This window comes from Xyrauchen texanus, chromosome 12 (assembly GCF_025860055.1).
Source record: "Xyrauchen texanus isolate HMW12.3.18 chromosome 12, RBS_HiC_50CHRs, whole genome shotgun sequence".
In the NCBI taxonomy this organism is placed as follows: Eukaryota; Metazoa; Chordata; class Actinopteri; order Cypriniformes; family Catostomidae; genus Xyrauchen; species Xyrauchen texanus.
Window position 1 is genome coordinate 36767614 of NC_068287.1, and position 13977 is coordinate 36781590.

At 45.9% G+C, this 13977-nt stretch overlaps 1 protein-coding gene across 1 annotated transcript in view; it reads left to right on the forward strand.

Moving 5' to 3' along the window:
• The first annotated feature begins 980 nt into the window (after nucleotides 1–980).
• Nucleotides 981–13977, forward strand: part of crhr1 (corticotropin releasing hormone receptor 1) — a 123554-nt gene continuing 110557 nt past the window's right edge. Inside the window, exons 1-4 of the mRNA XM_052138465.1 lie at nucleotides 981–1145; nucleotides 5188–5284; nucleotides 7852–8012; nucleotides 12260–12347. Coding sequence (XP_051994425.1) covers nucleotides 981–1145; nucleotides 5188–5284; nucleotides 7852–8012; nucleotides 12260–12347 — 511 coding nt within the window. The remainder of the gene's footprint in view (nucleotides 1146–5187; nucleotides 5285–7851; nucleotides 8013–12259; nucleotides 12348–13977) is intronic.

Here is a 13977-nt window from a genome sequence, read left to right on the forward strand (position 1 = left end):
AATTCTGATTTCTGAAAGTGTGAAAGAACTGTTTGAATGTGCCATTTTTCTGTTATCAAGGAAAATAAAAAATAATAAAATTGGGTGAAGATATGGCCCATCCTATTTTTCAGGCCCACCCAAAAGTAATTTCCTGGCTATGCCCTTGCTAACCAATACTGCCATATAAATCAAACATACGATATAACAGATGAGGATTTTAAGTTACAGAGCAAGTAATGCTCTATTCTGTTTCAAATAAACCAATGCTACATGATATTAGTTGAGCAACCAAGCAACTCGATGGCTCGAATAAGCCTGTAAATGTAATTTATGTTATTATGCAAATATTAATGTTATGTATACCCTGTCTTGTTCCACCGTTGCGCTTTTGTTTACCATTTTTGTCACTTTTGTACTCCTTAGTTTTCACTTTTGTCCCTTTTGTAGCTCCACAGTCTTCTTGTTAGCCTTCGTGTTCTCAGTCATTGTTTTCACCTGTCCTCATTAGTTTGCCATTTGCTTCTGTTTGTCATCTTGTTATCTTGTTTTGAATTCTGTTTGTTCATTGGCCCCTTTGTCCCTTGTTCATGTATTTATACCCCGGTTTTTGGTTCAGTCCTGGTCTGTCGTTGAATGTTTGTGAATGTTGTTACCCTGGTCTGTGTTCCCTGCCCGAGTTCTCTATTTATGTTTATTTCCCCACTGAGGGTTTTCCTTTGTGTTTTTGTTAACAATAAAGTAAGCTGCATTTGGATCCTCAACCTTCGTCTGCCTTCATTGCCTTACATTCGTGACAGAACGATAGACCCACAATGGATCCAGCGGCCCAACAGGCTAACTACCGGCTGCTCTGCTTGAGGCAAGGGGACCGACCGATTGAGGACCACGTCCGGGACTTCCTCGAGCTGGCTTTTGTCTCCGATTTCCCGGACTCCTCTCTGGTGGTCTTCTTTCGGGGTAATCTGAATGCCTCACTAAGGGAGCGGTTGCCACCGGCGATGCGCGGCTGGACTTTGGAGGAGATGGTAGAAGAAGCTCTGCTGGTCTGCGGCTCGTCACTCACGGTTTACGTGGCAGAGGAGAAACCTGTCTCACCTCCCGCGGTGGCGGCCTTCAGCTCGCCCCTGGCTCTTCCTGTCATACCAGTCCCACCTGTCAACGAGGTCACCCTCACGCCAGTCACCTTCCAAGAGCCAGCGCGTTCATCTTCGTCTGCCCGGAGGAGGGAGAGAAGACGGGCTTCCGCCTCCCGGTTCGCGTCTACCCCGGTCTGCGAGCCTGAGCCCACGCATGTCACTGTGAGCGAGCCAGAACCCACGCATGTCACGGTGAGCGAGCCCGAGCCCACGCATGTCACAGTGAGCGAGCCCGAGCCCACGCATGTCACGGTGAGCGAGCTAGAGCCCACGCATGTCACTGTGAGCGAGCCTGAGTCCTCGTCAGCCACGGTGAGCGAGCCTGAGCCCTCGACCGTCCCTGAGCCAGCACCTGTAGCCTCAGACGTCAGTGAGCCAGTGCCGATAGCCTCAAACATCAATGAGCCAGTGCCTGTAGCCACAGATGTCCCTGAGCCAGCGCCTGTAGCCTCGACCGTCCCTGAGCCAGCGCCTGTAGCCTCGACCGTCCCTGAGCCAGCGCCTGTAGCCTCGACCGTCCCTGAGCCAGCGCCTGTAGCCTCGACCGTCCCTGAGCCAGCGCCTGTAGCCTCGACCGTCCCTGAGCCAGCGCCTGTAGCCTCGACCGTCCCTGAGCCAGCGCCAGTAGCCGCGACCGTCCAAGAGCCAGTGCTTGAAGCCTCGACCGTCCAAGAGCCAGTGCCTGAAGCCTCGACCGTCCAAGAGCCAGTGCCAGTAGCCATGACAGTCCAAGAGCCAGTGCCAGTAGCCACGACCGTCCAAGAGCCAGCGCCAGTAGCCTTGACCTTCCAAGAGCCAGCGCCAGTAGCCTTGACCGTCCAAGAGCCAGTGCCAGTAGCCGTGACCGTCCAAGAGCCAGCGCCAGTAGCCGTGACCGTCCAAGAGCCAGCGCCAGTGGCCGTGCCCGTTCTAGAGCCAGCGCCTCTCGAGCCTTCCAGGGCTCCTCCTCCTGAGCCTTCCAGGGCTCCGCCTCTCAAGCCACTCGAGCCTTCCAGGGCTCCTCCTCTCGAGTCTTCCAGGGCTCTGTCTCTCAAGTCTCTCGAGTCTTCTAGGGCTCCTCCTCCCGAGCTTTCCAGAGCTCCGCCTTCCGAGTTACCCGAGCTTTCCAGAGCTCTGCCTTCCGAGTTACCCGAGCTTTCCGGGGCTCCGCCTTCCGGGCTTTCCAGAGCTCCGCCTTCCGAGCTTTCCGGAGCTCCGCCTTCCGGGCTTTCCAGAGCCCTGCCTTCCGAGCTTCCTGAGCTTCGCCTCCCAAGCTTTCCAGAGCTCCGCCTTCCGAGCTTCCCAGAGCTCCACCTCTCAAGCCTCTCGAGCCTTCTAGGGCTCCACCTCTCAAGCCTCTCGAGCCTTCTAGGGCTCCGCCCCTCGGGCCTCTCGAGCCTGCCAGGGCTCCGCCCCTCAAGCCTCTCGAGCCTTCCAGGGCTCCGCCCCTCAAGCCTCTCGAGCCTTCCAGGGCTCCGCCCCTCAAGACTCTCGAGCCACCCAGGGCTCCACCTCTCGAGCCTTCCAGGGCTCCGCCCCTCAAGCCTCTCGAGCCTGCCAGGTCTCCACCTCCCAGGCCTCTCGAGCCACCCAGGGCTCCGCCTCTCGAGCCTTCCAGGGCTCCGCCCCCGAGCCTCCTATGGCTCTGTTCCCAGAGACCCCAGAGCCTTCTAGGGCTCCGCCTTTGAAACCTCCTATGGCGCCACCCCCTTCGGCCCTGCCTCCTGAGCCTTCCTCAGCTCAGCCTCCAGAGCCTCCCACGGCTCCGCCTCCTGGGCCTCCTGAGCCATCCTCGGCTCCGCCTTCCTCAGCCCCGTCTCCTAGATCTTCCAGGACTCCGCCTCCAGAATCTCCCGAGCCTCCCACAGCTCCGCCTCCCAAGCCTCCTTCAGCTCAGCCTCCTGCGGCTCTTCTCCTCGAGCCTCCCTTGGCTCTGCCTCCAGAGCCTCCTACGGCTCCACCTCCAGAGCCTCTTAAGCCTCCTACGGCTCCGCCTCCAGAACCTCCCACGGCTCTGCCTCTCGAGCCTTCTACGGCTCTGCCTCCCGAGCCTCCTATGGCTCCACTTCCAGAGCCCCCTACGGCTCTGCCCCCAGAGACTCCAGAGCCTTCCAGGTCCCCGCTCCTAAAGCCTCCCACGGCGCCGCCTACCTCGGCTCCGCCTCGTGAGCCTCCTTCAGCTCCACCTCCGGAGCCTCCCTCAGCTCCGCCTTCTGAGAATTCCAAGCCATCACCCCCCTCGGCTTCGCCTCTCGAGCCTCCCTTGGCTCCGCCTCAGAAGTCCCCTTTGGCTCCGCCCCACGTGGCTAGACTGACCTCTGTCCTGTGGCCACCTCTCAAGTTCCCCAAACCGGCCCTTGGCCCACGGCCTCCTCCCAGGCCCCCTGAACCGGCCCTTGCCTTATGGCCAGCCCCCGGGCCATCTAAACCTGTCCCCGCCCGGTCAATACCACCCCGGCCTCCTAAACCTGTCCCTTTGTGCCCCCGTGGACTGCCTAATTGCCTTGTGCCCCCATGGACTGTCTCATCTCCCTTTGTGCCCCCGTGGACTGTCTCATTTCCCCTCGTGGCCCCCCTTGGACGTCCTGCCTGCCCTTTGTGCCCCCTTGGACGTCCTGCCTGCCCTCTGTGCCCCTTGGACTGCCTCCCTACTCTTGTGCCCCCCCTGGTCTGCCTGTCTGCCCCCGGTGCCATCATTTTGTTCTCTGTGGGTTTTCTGTCTTTTGTCTTTGTTTTTTAGGATCGTCTGGAAGCCGATCCTTTGAGGGGGGGCTCTGTTATGTATACCCTGTCTTGTTCCACCGTTGCCCTTTTGTTTACCATTTTTGTCACTTTTGTACTCCTTAGTTTTCACTTTTGTCCCTTTTGTAGCTCCACAGTCTTCTTGTTAGCGTTCGTGTTCTCAGTCATTGTTTTCACCTGTCCTCATTAGTTTGCCATTTGCTTCTGTTTGTCATCTTGTTATCTTGTTTTGAGTTCTGTTTGTTCATTGGCCCCTTTGTCCCTTGTTCATGTATTTATACCCCGGTTTTTGGTTCAGTCCTGGTCTGTCGTTGAATGTTTGTGAATGTTGTTACCGTGGTCTGTGTTCCCTGCCCGAGTTCTCTATTTATGTTTATTTCCCCACTGAGGGTTTTCCTTTGTGTTTTTGTTAACAATAAAGTAAGCTGCATTTGGATTCTCAACCTTCATCTGCCTTCATTGCCTTACATTCGTGACAATTAAAATGTATCACCTTACAAGTCATGTGCTGTAATAAAAGTGTTTTGATGTCATGTGAGGAACAGGGCAGAAAGCCGTTTTACTTGGGATTTGTGTGAAAGGGAAAAAAGTAATTGTTGCTGTAGCACCTTTAGTGTTTATTTCACCAGGAATCTCCTGTGATGCATTAAAAAAACCACATAAAAATAATTATTATAATTTTTATTTTTTTGTAGTGTAAAGTTTTCATAAGCTCTCACGGGTATTCCTGTCCAGCACCAGGGTTATACATTGCTCTTCAAGTAGCTAAGGGTGATGAAGTGAGACAGTTCCATGTGACAGGAAAGTCTGCTGGCACAACCATCCCCTGGACCAGCCATCAGACTCCTTGTGGAAAAAAGTGCCAAGATGAAGTTTGTGAAAGAGACAGCTAAGGGGTTGGGAGAGAAGGAAAAAAAAAATAGAACGATTGTTTGGGATGTTTCTGGAAGGTCCTCAGGAAAAGGCAGTCGAAGGCTTCAAGCAGATTACTGCCGAGTGAGCCAGCAACAGACCAGAGTGTAAGTCTGCCAGCTCATAAAACACACCAGGGGCTGTATTTCTTCCATTTTTCCCTCCCGCTAGATTGAGTGTGTGGTGCAGACAGTCTTTGAGCTGTCAGCACAGAAGTCTGTAAACCTGTCTTTGTGTGATAGAGACCAGGAGACAGCAGAAGGCAAGATGTCTACAGTTGTTCACCTCAGGCCACTGGGAACTTTCAGTCATTTCTTTTTACCGCACGTAAAATTTTCAGCTCTATACTAAAATACCTCATTCAGCAAGACACTCTTGCTTTCTTTTGACATAATATGTCTGTGTGGACAGTATAAATTGTCATGTTTTTTCATAGGGTGTGGATGGATTATCTGAAGTGATGGCTGGATCCTTGGCAACCCCGAAAGCTTTCAGAGGTCATGTGACCATATGGGGTTGTGCCTTTGGAAACTGTATGACTTGTACTGAAAGCCACAAAAGCAATATTTATGGAAGTGTAGTGTGTTGGATTTGGTAAAAGACTTTTGTGCTTTGTTATTATAAGATGGTGACAGAGGTGTTGAAATATCAATAAAATCAAAACTACATTACTGCATTAATTTTTATTTAATTTAGTATAGAGGACGTTCACACTGAACGTGTCTTTGCATCCATCCGAGCTGTTTTTCAATTCTGTTTCAGTTTCAATGCTAAGTCACTGGATTTCTATTTTTCCCCCACATATAGTTAAGAGTTTAGAGTCTCACTAACATGTAATCATTTGTGGTAAATGTGTAATTTTAAAACTGATAGTGGAGGGTTTTTGTGTGTCCTTTGAATTATTGTGCACCCTGTTTTGTCATGATACAATAGCCTTTCATTTATAATATACTGTATGTCAGGAAATTACGTCACACACACTGAAGGTCTACATCACACATTCTGCTAAATTGCTTTGAGTTATTTGAAGTTTATATCTCTATTTTTTTATTTCTATTTTCCTTTATTTTGTGGTATTAGTCATATGTGGCAAGCATAATACTTCCACCCTGTTATGGGAAGATATATGGGAAATTAATATAATTCTAAATTTCAATATACAGTATTTATGTTAACAGAAATACAATTTTAAATATTAGTTTACAAATATGTTTCCTAGATATCAATCTTAGACCATGTAGTGGCTAATTTATCCACTGAATATCCACCCTGTTATTGTCCACCCTGATGCTGCCCATTTCACTGGATGGACATCTGCATTTTTTATTAATTTAGCTTGACCAGTATCTTTAATACCTCACTGTAATGATGAAACATGAAGAAACTTGTAAAAATGTTCAAATGTTTCAAAGCCAGAATGTCCCATTTAAGATATGTACAGAGTTGCAGTTCTGCCACTCTATCCGCAGATTTCGCAGTTTACAGTAACAGTAAAGTACAATCTATTGAAACATATTTCAATAAAAAGTCAGAAGAACAGGGACTGGGCAATAGTAAACCACTTTTTTTGGTAGGACTACACCACTGCTTTGCCTGAGTTTGTCCTCTATATAGTTTCCGTCATCAATAATAACCCTGCTTTGAACAAGAGACAGCAGGCTCATAGGAGGACATAGCATATATTTCTCTCTCTCTCTCTCTCTCTCTCTCTCTCTCTCTCTCTCTCTCTCTCTTTCTTCATGGAGCCATTAGTCTTAAATAAAACATCTCTAATGGATTCTGCGTGAAAAATATAAATCAGTTAGAGTAAATCATTTAGCGACCGTAATGTTGAGGCAAAAAGTTCACAACTGTGATTTCCCCTCTGGTTTCCTGAATGTAATGTTGAAATTAAAGCCTTGTTCTATTGGATATTACATGCTTAGAGGCCCAGGTTGGTGTACTTAATGTGTGGGCAATGTCAGGCATTAACTACATGCGCTTTTCAGAATTGTGGGTTTCACATGAGGTCTTGGCACTCATTGACACACCAATTTAATGCATTATCACTGTTATTTATTTTATGGTGGTGCAGTTAGAAACCAATGCATCCTCCAAATAAAATGGGACAAAAAACATGATGACGGTCTTTAGAGCTACTTCGATTTTATATTTTTTAAGATAAGGTGAGTTATGAATGTCTGTGCAAAGGTCGCTGCTACAATGCTAGGGTGTTGTGGGTGGTTGCCAGAGCGTTGCAGTGCATTCCAGAAGTTATCTGAATGTTTGTTGCACATTTCTTTGCAGTTGCTAGGTTGTTGCAAAGGCAGTTCAAGAGTGTTCTGAGTGGTTGTTACTGGGAGTTGTTAAAAATTTGTTAGGCACACTTGTGCACAGTTTTTAAAGGTTGTTGGCAGACAGGTTGTCCCAAGCATCTTGGAGAACTTGCCACAGTTTTATTTGTTAAGACTCACAAGTTGCTTCTGTCTCTTCATGTAATCCCAGACTGACTCGATGTTGAGATCTGGGCTCTGTGTAGGCCATACCATCTGTTGCAAGACTCCTTGTTCTGCTTCTATTTGCAAAATCAATTTTTGTAAATCTAAAATTGAAATGTCCCACTGACACACTTAAGCAGAAGATATAAAATAACCATCTTAAGAAATATGTTTTTGTGAAACATCAAATGTGCCTATGTATATGTGTAACACAGACTCTGAAGAACTGTGATTATGGTCCATTTGTGGTTTTATTAAAAAACGTGCAAATCATAAACAGACATGCAGGGTTAAATCTCCATCAATAGAGCAGCATAGACAGATGAAAGTCATGTTCACAAAAAGTCAAGGTTCAGGGCAAGCAGCAAACAATCAAAGTATTAATCCAGACAAACCAGGCATGATCAAAAGGCAAGGAGCAGATAATCAGAATATTAGCAAGAGAAGAGGATGTCTTGCTCTCCAGCAAATGTCGCCATTCCTCGAAAGCTGCTTTTATTGACAGAAATTCTCAGTTACCCACATCATGGTTTCGCCCTGTAGGAGACTAATAAGCACATGGATAGAATTTCGGAGGCCTACCATGTCGTTGTGAAAGTATGGCTCTGATTCCCTTGTTGGAGGCATCTACTTCAACTACAAATGGGGTATTGGGTTTAGGATGGTGCAGTATGGGACGGAGGTGAAACAGGACTTCAGGTTCTTGAAGGCCTGGAGGGCTGTTGTAGACCAACACAGTCTGGTGCCCCCTCCCTTCAACATAGATGTCAGTGGAGTGGTGACTGTACTGAAATTCCTGATAAACCGCCTGTAGAAGTTGGCAAACAGCCAGGAAGTGTGGCAACTCCTTCACAAATGTGGGTTGAGGCCAGTTTAATACTGCTCTTACCTTTGCTGTCTTCCATGGCAACCCCTTCTGAGCTGATGATGTAGCCTAGGAATGACACAGAGGTCTGATAGAATTAATATTTTTTGGCTTTTGCGTAGAGTTGGTGGTGGATTAGACATTGAAGGACTGCTCTGACATGCGATGTGTATTTCTAGGGAGTTTGAGTAAATGAGAATATCATTAATGTATACTATTACCCACCGGTACAACATATTTCTGAACACATAATTTAGGAATTACTGGAGCATTGAAGGACTATTAGCCAATCCTAAGGGCATGACCAGATATTCGTAGTGTCCACTATTGGTGGAGAATGCTATTTTACATTCGTCCCCTTCCCAGATGCGTATGAGATTATATGCACTGCGAAGGTCGAGCTTGGTGAAGTATCTTGCGGTTCGTCATTGTTCAGGTGCTGCCAGAATCAGTGGTAATGGATAACAGAACTTTACCGTTATATGTCATTAGCCTAGTTTACATCCACCTTTATCAATTATAATTATAATTATAATTTTTTTATTTAATGCTTTTTTCATTTAGTAATTTATCAAATTTAATACAGGGGATTTTGCCGGCATTTTTTCTAAATAATATTAAATAATTTTATAGAATTGGGCTGTAAGTGTTCCAAAAAAAAAAAAAAAAAAAAAAAGCAAGCTGAAGCTTTTCACCTAGTATTGTGTATTTATTCTTAATTTAAAACATCTTTATGCACAGAAATTACATGTTTTTTGTACTGTGGGCTAATTCCATGACTGCCGTCTATTATTTTGAATGGTGTGGAAAAGAACCTTTAATTATTAAATGGATGGATACTGCGATTAAATGAATCACAAACAGTGGCCATTCATTTGTTCAATGTTCTCAAGATATTTGTGTTGGCACTCCTGGAAGTGTGACGTTTTCAGATCGGCTCTATATTCCATAAAGATCAATCCATAATCAGTACAATAAATTGGCTTTCAATACTGTCGTCATGATTAACACAGGCTAACGATTGGGGTAAACTCTGTTATGTGACACAACATTTTTGTGTTTGCCAATTTTATTGACAAAAATAATTTTTTTCGTGAAATTTGATGCATTAACATAGAGTTTATGCGCTTGAGTCAAACGGAAAAATATTAAGTCGATGTTTGTGACATTTTAGCGATAATGTTTTTTTCTATCAGCTTTATTTTGATGCACTATGATGTGCTTTTTTTGCAAAAAATCCCTGGATGGAAACAGGATGTGGTAAATGATGCAAGGGCGTAAATGATGCAAGGGCGGAGCTCGCCATCCTTCTTGCCCATGAAGAAGAACCCGGACGCCACGGGTGAGGTGGATGGTCATATGAAACCCTTTGACAGCTTCTATTCAATGTAATTTTTCATAGCTTCAGCCTTTGGTTCAGACAAAGGAAAAATCCACCATCGTGGTGGTGTAATACCAGGCAACAGTTCAATAGCACAGTCACCAGGACGGTGAGGAGGGGGTTGTGATGCTTTGGCCTTACTAAAGGCTTCGACAAGGTCGTCATACTCAGAGGGTAGGTTGAGCACTGATGTGAAATTTGTCCTTCACACCAGGAAATGTGAGGATTTTGTTGTTGAATCCATGGTAATCCAAGTATTACAGGGTTGTGTGGCGAATGAATGATATAGAGGCGTGTCCTCTCTGTGTGAATCATGCCTATTGGATAGTGATGTCTGTTGTGGTGTAATGAACATGGCTGGTCCCCAGAAGGCATCCATCTAAAGCTGCCACTGTCAAATGAGATTCACAAGGAATTAGTGGTATCTCAAACCTTTTGGCTAAATCCTCATCAATAAAATTGCCTGCGGCACCTAAATCGATCATAGTTTGAGTGATGATTATGTTCATCAAAACAGTTATAGTGACAGGCACTTTAATACAGGAAGATGTATACAGTGGAATCATGTTGTTACTCACTGCCGGTTTAGATGATTGGGCTGGCCATGGGACTGGATGCTCATAGATGTCCGGCCTGACCGCAATATAAACATAGACGTTGCTTCATGCATCATTCTCTCTCCTCCGTCTTCAGATGAGTGTGCCCAATCTGAATGGGCTCTGTTTCTCCAATGCTGAATATGGTTTGCGGTGTGAGAGTAGGGAAGCTGACTGGTCTCCGCGAACGGATGAGATTATCTAGGCGAATGGCAAGGTTAATAAACTGGTCTAGGGTTTTCCCTTCATTGCGGCCTGCCAGCTCAGATTGTAGCTCCAGATTGAGTCCCCTTTGGAAAAGTAATTTAAGTGTGTCTTCTACCCACACAGTCTGAGTGGAGAGAGTGCAGAATGAACGCGCATACTCGGCAGCAGTGTCTTAACCCTGTCGGAGTGAGATTAACGGAGAAAATTATTGAAAGTGGTGAAGCTTGATCCCTCATTAGACCATATTGTGGTTTCCCAATCCAGAGCCCTTCCAGTTAGCAAGGAGCAAACAAAAGAGATGTGACTGTCATCAGAGGGATATAGCATGGGTTGTTGTTTCACAAACATTGAATACTGCATCAAAAATCCCTTGCACTTAGATGATGTTCACATTTGCTTGAGCAGAAACCTCTGTAGACAGTTGAAGGAGTGCTGCTGGATCAGTAGCTGGTGAAGTCTTCTGTAACAAATACTCTAAAGAACTGGGATTAAGATCCATGTGTGGTTTTATTAGAAAAGCTGCAAAACATAAACAGACAGGCAGGGTTAAATCTCCAGCAACAGAGCAGCGTAGACAGATTAAAGTCGTGGTCATAAACAGGCGAGGTTCAGGGCAGACAGCAAACAATCAAAGTATAAATCCAGAAAAACCAGACGTGATCAAAAGGCAGGAAGCAGAGAATCAGACCAACAGGTAAACAGGCGGGAGTCAAACACAGGCTGGCAATATAAACAGTATAAATGTTCAGAAATGTTAGCCGTGGCAGAGCAAGACTTCGCACTGAGCCTAGTAGTGCTTAAATACTCCTTGGAAAAGGGAACAGGTGTGAGTATAATCAGTCCAGGTAGGTGTAAAGGGATCAATGGAAAGGAGGAGGCGAGAACCGGCTTGACGATACAAATAATAGTTTAATTAACAACTTAAACAAAAGATAAACACACACATATGACGGACATGTCTGTAAACGATCTCTCTCTCCCGCACGATCCTCTGCAGTCGACCTTTATCCCTCTCGGGAGGCTTGATTGGCCTAATACGGGACCGGCTGTGTATGATCACGACCTGGCCCTGCCCTCCGCCCTGCCACATTCCTTCCTCATTCTCTCAGGCTTGGGAGCCCCCAGCATGACGTACACCCCCCCCCCCTTCTTTCCCTGGGTGAGGGCGTGTCCTAAGCCCCGTCAGCTGGCAGGTCATCCCCATCTACTTGGACTGAGGGAGGGGACAAGGGGAGGGAAACAGAAATAATTAAACTGGGGGGGTACTTCCTGTAACAGTGTAGTATCCCCCCAAAAAAACACTGTAAAATTTAAAAGAGAGGGAAAAGGCCAATACAGAGTGGCAGTGAGAGAGATGGAAAAAAAACTCTTACTCGCTGGTTCTCCGATATGCCGTAGCTTGTTCCTCGACCACTCCTTCACCCTCTATAGGACAACAGCCGTGCCTCTCTGGGCGGATCAGAGGCAGACCTCCAGCCCCTGGTGGACGGAACGCCGCGCCGCGTTCTCGGGGAACAGAAGGGGTCTCCCCCGCCCCTGGCAGCGGTTCTCCCACTCCAGGCGGTCGGCAGCGAGCCCCATAAATGATCTCTCTCTCCCGCACGATCCTCTGCAGTCGACCTTTATCCCTCTCGGGAGGCTTGATTAGCCTAATACGGGACCGGGTGTGTATGATCACGACCCGGCCCCACCCTCTGCCCTGCCACAGTAGGCATGCTGAGAATTGTAGTTCAGAATGCTACTAGTATTCTGGCGATGGAGTCCTCTGGAGGTGAGCAGGAGAAGTCCTTGAGTTTGTGACAATATGTTTGCGTGAGGTGTCTCTAGTTTAACCATTTATGTGACCACACCTGCATTAAAAAGGCATGAGGCAGATGCTAACCCTTTACTCTTTCATTGCATGCTGTCTCTCACTGTAAGTCCAGATGGATGCTTACCCACTCTTTTGTTCTCATTTTCCTCCCTTTGCACCTCCATTGCAGGTGTTGACCATCTGGATTACGCTAATCTCCAGGGCAACGGCTGATCTGATTTGTGACACTCTGCTCCTACTCTCCACAAATCTTACAGGTAAGTCTCCATAACTGATCTGAAACTAGTTTGGCTTTATAAGATGTTAGGATTTAGATTTAGGTTGAGAAGGTTGGTCATAGATCAGTTCCACAGGTCATGGTCTCTGGTGTAAATGGCCTCTCGTTTTAGGCATTGAACAATATGTCATGTCGACAGATGGGACTTGTAGTTAAGCCGCAAATCACCACTGCATCTGAAAACCGACTTCAATTGACTTAGAAAACCTTCCTGAAAACCTTAGCAGCAGGGTTGTGAATTGAGAATTCCTTTCAATTAAATTCCTGAAATTTAAATCAGATTGCTGTGCCACGGTCATGGGTTTGATTCCCAGGGAAGGCATAACCTGATAAAATACAGTACATGGCTTGCACTGTAAATTGCTTTGTATCAAAGCATCTGCCAAATGCATAAAATGCAAATGTAAATTGAGAATGCCTTTTATATTCTTGAATTTGAATTGAGGTAGCAAAAAGCATGCAGAATCACAATTCAAATCTGAATTTAAGAAATGGAATTAAAATTAATTGAAATTCAAAGCAGTTCATAGATCTGCATGTAGTGTAATTTTCAGTCCAGTATACATGGCATGAAAGTAGCTCTGTATAGCATTGTGTAATGCTTTAGTCAAAACTCTAAACTGAATTCATGTTTCCATATAGCCAAAGGGGACAGGCTGTAGCAACATTTATTGATGGGTAATCTCATGTTTTTTTCATGGGATATGTGACTTGCTCAGAAAAGGCAATATAAGGAGATGAAAGATGTGATGACTGGATTCAGTCTGTTGTTTTTTAGGCTGATTTGAAAATGCCCTAAATTTCACTAGGGTTTATTTTGGTTGCAGTTCAAACATAGGGACGAATTGAGCACTGCAGGAATACAGCACACAGAGGATGTGTTTGTGTTCAATGCTTTTTCGCAGCTTAGTGAATGTGACTAGTGAGAGACTCTCAGGAGATGAATTCATTTTGTACAGTTTTGCACCTGTAAGTATTATGTTTGCGTTTATATGATGCACAAACTGCTTATATATTGTGTTTTTTATGTACATGGAACTAGAGGTCAACAGATATATTGGTTTTGCCAATTAATCGGCACCGATAACATATTTCTAGAACTATCAGTTATCATCAAATATCCACACCGATATTTTTTTCCCATTGTGTCCGCTGTCGTTATACAGTATGAGAGCGGCCTCTAGAGGCTAAATAAAAACATCACTGATGCCTTGTGGTGTTTGTTTTGACACATGAGACTACACTCTGCATTGAGTGGAACACATCAGATGTGGATTTAAAACATCAATAACGAAAAGGTATGTATACAGTACACTGCAGTACACATTGTCATATCATTATAAGTAATTTATTGACTAGATGCTGCATAAAGTGACAGGCACTTTAATACAGGAAGATGTATACAGTGGAATCATGTCGTTACTCACTGCCGGTTTAGATGATTGGGCTGGCCATGGGACTGGATGCTCATAGATGTCCGGCCTGACCGCAATATAAACTTAGACGTTGCTTCATGCGTCATTCTCTCTCCTCCGTCTTCAGATGAGTGTGCCCAATCTGAATGGGCTCTGTTTCTCCAATGCTGAATATGGTTTGCGGTGTGAGAGTTG